The following is a 5,235-nucleotide window of genomic DNA, read 5'->3' on the forward strand; positions in this document are numbered from 1 at the left end:
AAAAAAATGTTTTAATGTTTATTCATTTCTGAGAGAGAGAGAGAGAGAGAGAGAGAGAGAGAGAGAGAGGCGGGAGAGAGAGAGAACGAGCAGGGGAGGGGTAGAGAGAGAGGGAGTCACAGAACCTGAAGCAGGCTCCAGGCTCTGAGCTGTGAGCACAGAGCCTGACGCGGAGCTCGAACTCATGAACCATGAGATCATGACCTGAGCTAAAGTCAGATGCTTAACTGACAGAGCCACTGAGGTGCCCTGGAGAATGTTTTCACTCCTAATAATCATAAAGTGCACATGAGTAAGTTATCAAAAAGGATTAGGCCTCTGTTTCACCACTGCCTTTAAAACAAGGAATAATTCTTGGTTTGCAACATTTTCAGTCCCAGCCATACGGACAGTGGTCTCTTTTTAAAAATGTGTGTTGTGTACAAGGAAGCATAATTGCCATGCAGTGTCATATCTTCAGTGCCACTTGCATTACCCCAGGGGCTTATCAACAGCAGCATCTGGAATCAGTCAGCAGTCAAGCAATCAGTCAGTATTGAAGGCTGCATTATACATGGAGCATTGTGGGAAGAGCAGTAAGCTATCAAGATAGAGCATCTCTCAGATGATGAAGTCATTCAGCAGAAAAATAGTAATTGCAACAAAAGCAGTGTTACCTTCTATTCATCTGCCATTTAACAGTTATTGGTAGCATTGCCCAATCTGAGGCCACTATGTTTAGTTTTGCAGATTGTGTATAGGAATATGTAAATGGTGCTGGCTGGAGCTGAGCAGTGTATAACCAGCCCCACCATTCATAGCAGCCCTGTCACTCATAGAATATCATTTAAAGCTTTGCAGGTATGGAATTCCTTTTACATTTTAAGCTGACTTCACATTCACTTGGTCCTCCTGACAGTTTTGTGAGATTGCAGGGTCAGTGTCATTTCCCCCAGACTACAGAGAAGGAAACCAAGTCCCAGAGAGAAGCTTGGACTGCTCTAGGTGGCTGGCAGAATAAGGTTAGGATTCAGAGTTTTTGATACAGGGCCATTGCTGGCAGCCAAACTCACTCCAGGCTTTCAGGAACACATCCGGGGTGCAAGAGACAGGCTACTGGGAGTCCCTGGGAGCTGAGAGAGGGGCTGAGTAAAGGCTTCCCCTTCCCTACTCACTCCGGCCTAGCCCCTCATGGTAGCTAGGTCCCCGCCTCATGCCCCTCGTCTCTTCCCCTAGATTTGAGCGGGAGCAGAATGATACCTTCATCATGGAGATCCTAGACATTGCTCCGTTCACCAAGATGCGGATCCGAATTGATGGCCTGGGCAGCCGGCCCGAGTGGTTCCTGGAGAGGGTACAGTGTCTCCCTTCCCTCTTCTGCCCAGCCCTTTTTCCTGCTCTTTCGAGTTGTCAGTGGACCTAGTTAAAGTGAAGAGGTCACTTTAGAGGGTTGTTACACCAACCGGGCTTGTTATCCATGTGCCGTTTGGTGTGAATTAACCAGAGAATGTAGTTTTCTTTATCTGTGGCCAGCATGTGCTGTCAGTGTAATGTGGACGAAGACTCTGCATGTGCTTCTTGGAGGAGGTGAATTGGGAGGATTGAGGGAAGAGCAGCAGGAACTGGGGCAGCACAGGCTCTGACAGCGGGCACTTCAGGCAGGAAGGCAGGAAGCTTTCAGTGCCCCTGTGATCGCACGTTAGGTAGCTGCCTCTTTTTCCATCTTGGGCTCTACTCTCCCTCCTTTCCCATCCACCAGAGGCTGTCTGTTTTGAATCCCCTCAGGCTCCTACTCCCCTATTCTGCCATTAGCAGATTTTTTCCTGAACCAGCAACATGGTGCTCATACCAAGGACAGTCTGGCAAACTACAGGCATTTATAGCTGACAGTGGTTTGTTTGGTCCATTTTTCTGTCATTCATTCTGCAAACATTTCTTGTGCACAGTGATAGGTACCTCTCAGAAACATGTTTGGGTGAATTATCCTATTCCCTAAGTTTCCAAACTAAGGTTGTCACAGTAGGGGCTTCAGACCCTGTGCAAGTCATACAGGGCAGGGTCTTTGGAGAGTCTAAGTCAAAAGAACTCATCTCGGATCTGGAATCATCATCTTTGGGGTTCATCCAAGGGGGCTGCATTAGCAGGTGGGCAGCTGGTGGAAGTGAGGGAGGGTGTTCCCACACTGGCTCCCTCACGCAGATCCTACTGAAGAACATGAATACTGGAGACCTGACCATGTTCTACTATGGAGACTGGCTGTCCCAGCGGAAGGGCAAGAAGACCCTTGTGTGTGAAATGTGTGCTGTCATCGATGGGGAGGAGATGATGGAGTGGACCTCCTACACTGTCTCAGTTAAGACCAGTGACATCCTGGGTGAGTCAGTGGGTCCCTCACATCTCCCAGTCCCACATCCCACTACCCTTGCCCTTCCTCAAACTCTGGCCCAGGTCAGGGCACTTTTCTTTGGATGACCTTCCAAATGTTAGTCAACACAAGTCCTTTCCACCATGTGTCACTGTCTGTCTGAACAAAGTATTTCCTCCCAGTTACTGAGTTGGGCTCTGTCCTTCATCCCTCAAGGCAGTCTGGGAGAACATGATGAGGCAGTGTGGTCAGCACTTTTGAAAGCTATGCAGGAGCTTAACTTAGAGGCCCTCTTGTCTTCCTGCTGCTATCCCATGCTCCTCATGCAGATGCTGTGCATCTCAGATGCCCTTGGGTTCCTTCCCACATCTGTGTGCTTGGCAGCCATCTTCTGTGTGTCAGCTATAGACCTGAGGTCCTAGGATGGAGATATGACCCCAGGCCCTTGTGAGTCTGACATTCTAGCACAGCCATGACAGTGAAGCTCTGTCCAAGGTCAGCACAGGAGCTGGTGAGCCCACAAGGGGGTGCCTTACCTGGCTGGTGATAAAGGGCAAGGATCATGGAGAGCTTCCCAGAGGCGATACCAAAGTCTAGTCCAGAAGTACAAACAGAAGCCACTGAGGCAGATGGAATACAAGATGAAGGGTCTTACAAGCGAAAATACTAGTGTTTGCAAAGGCTTGAAGTTGAGAGGGAACACACTCTTATCATGGAGACAGTGTCTCCTGCCTACCCTTCTCTATACCAAACCTGCTCTCCAGGAGCTGTTGCAAGGAATATGGCGAACTCATTCACACTGATTATAAATAACTAGGGGGATGAACCTGTTTGGTCCTGGTAGCTTACATTTTAAACAGAGAAGCATTTAGCCAAAGAAATTAAGCTCTCTTTGTTGGATCTCAGGCATAAGTGATGGGTGAATATAGCTGGTAAATCTGTTGGCACCTCCCTTTTTCCTTTCTCCTGACAGTGGAGCCTTCACTGATTTTGCTGGAACTTCCAAGTGTCCACATGTTTTCCACCCTGTATCTTTTCATGATGTGTTCTCAAAAAATAGTTGATAAGTTCCTTAATAACCATAGGGCATATATGTCAGGAAAGTTTCATGGAGCCACCTCTTACAGAAGCATCTCTTTTTTAATGAGGGTCTTATTGGCTTAAGCAGATTATCTGAAGCTCTAGTCTAGACTGTCAACCAAGGGTAGACCTGGGGAACAAGAAACTTTCCTATTTCCCTCTGAATCCACATTGTGCAGGAAGGAGTCTGTATTTCTAAACTGCAAAGCCAATCTTCATGGCATACCTTTAAAGTATGAGTATATTTCCCCCAGAAACAAATGGGTTCTTGCACTTAAACCACTCATACTTGCAAACGAGGACTCCAGTTAGTCCAACAGCATTTACAAGGTACAGAGACAAGATGAAGAATAGAATTGGAGACCCAAGAGTCCCAGGAAACTAGTCAGCCCTTTCCAACCTCACCCCTGGCCTTACCAACATTAAACTTCCCATATGCACCACTGGCCCTTCCAAGGAAGCCAAGATGGAGACCAGAGCCAGTGGGCTGTGCATTGGAGAGGCTAGCACCTACAGCTTCTGTCTTTGCACTCCAGGAGCAGGCACCGATGCCAATGTGTTCATCATCATCTTCGGGGAGAATGGGGACAGCGGGACCCTGGCCCTGAAACAGTCAGCCAATTGGAACAAATTTGAGCGGAACAACACAGACACATTCAACTTCTCTGACATGCTGAGCCTGGGCCACCTCTGCAAGCTGAGGGTCTGGCATGACAACAAAGGTAGGTCAGGGTGGTGGGGATGGCAGGCCCCCACTCTCCATCTGAGCCCTTTCCCGCCCCCACCCCCCTGGCAGTATATTGACCCTTTTAACACAGGGTGACAGGCAACTAAAAACTGTTGATTGCCACCATTTTGACACTGGCATCAGTTAGAAAATGTCCTGTATTTCTGGGCACATTTTAGAAATCAGGCTTTATTCCCAACACCATTATCATCTTCATTGCTCTTTCCCTAATGCCTATCACATTGCCTGCACTATAGTAGGGACTTGATACAGTTTTAATGGAATTTGTTTATATCCATGTTTCAATCTCTGAGATCCATTTCTGATTTTTTCATGCTTCAATCACAGGAAACCCACATTTCTCTGAAATCAGTTTTTCCCCCATGCCTATTACTTCAAAAATCGAGTCCTGGCCATGAATCTCAGGATCATGACTAGGTCCTCTAATACTAGCTTACCCACCCTTTCCCCAGCACTGACTGTGCACATATCTAGACTTTTTTTTCTCGATGCATTTTTCTTCTATGCCAAAACGCAACAGCCAATTATGTTGTATTTCCTCACAGTCAAAACCCTGACAGAAAAGGGAGGCAGCTCAGCACCACGGACAGCTCCATGCAGGTCCGACTGTATTGAGGCCGTTTACCGTGGTTTACATGCCAAGCTCTTTATCTTGATGAAGTCCCAAGGGTTCAGTTTTTCTTTCATTTCCCTTGCCTTTGGGGATGTGTCGAGTAAGAGATTGCTGGGGTGGAGGTCTAGGAGGTTTTTTCCTACTTTCTCCTCGAGGGTTTTGATGGTTTCCTGTCTCACATTCAGGTCCTTCAACCATTTTGAGTTTACTTTTGTGTATGGTGTAAGAAAGTGGTCTAGTTTCATTCTTCCGCATGTTGCTGTCCAGTTCTCCCAGCACCACCTGCTAAAGAGGCAGTCTTTTTTCCATCGCATACTCTTTCCTACTTTGTCAAAAATTAATTGGCCATACATTTGTGGGCCTAGTTCTGGGTTCTCTATTCTATTCCATTGGTCTATGTGTCTGTTTTTGTGCCAATACCATACTGTCTTGATGATGACAGCTTTGTAG

General features: G+C 47.1%; 1 protein-coding gene across 2 annotated transcripts in view; it reads left to right on the forward strand.

The window, feature by feature from the left end:
- Positions 1 to 5,235, forward strand: part of LOC115278315 (lipoxygenase homology domain-containing protein 1) — a 69,608-nt gene that overhangs the window by 44,632 nt on the left and 19,741 nt on the right. For both annotated transcript variants that reach the window (XM_029922757.1, XM_029922758.1), the window contains exons 16-18: positions 1,216 to 1,333; positions 2,179 to 2,353; positions 3,961 to 4,146. In XM_029922757.1, coding sequence (XP_029778617.1) covers positions 1,216 to 1,333; positions 2,179 to 2,353; positions 3,961 to 4,146 — 479 coding nt within the window. The remainder of the gene's footprint in view (positions 1 to 1,215; positions 1,334 to 2,178; positions 2,354 to 3,960; positions 4,147 to 5,235) is intronic.

This window comes from Suricata suricatta, chromosome 14, assembly GCF_006229205.1.
Source record: "Suricata suricatta isolate VVHF042 chromosome 14, meerkat_22Aug2017_6uvM2_HiC, whole genome shotgun sequence".
NCBI classification, from domain to species: Eukaryota; Metazoa; Chordata; class Mammalia; order Carnivora; family Herpestidae; genus Suricata; species Suricata suricatta.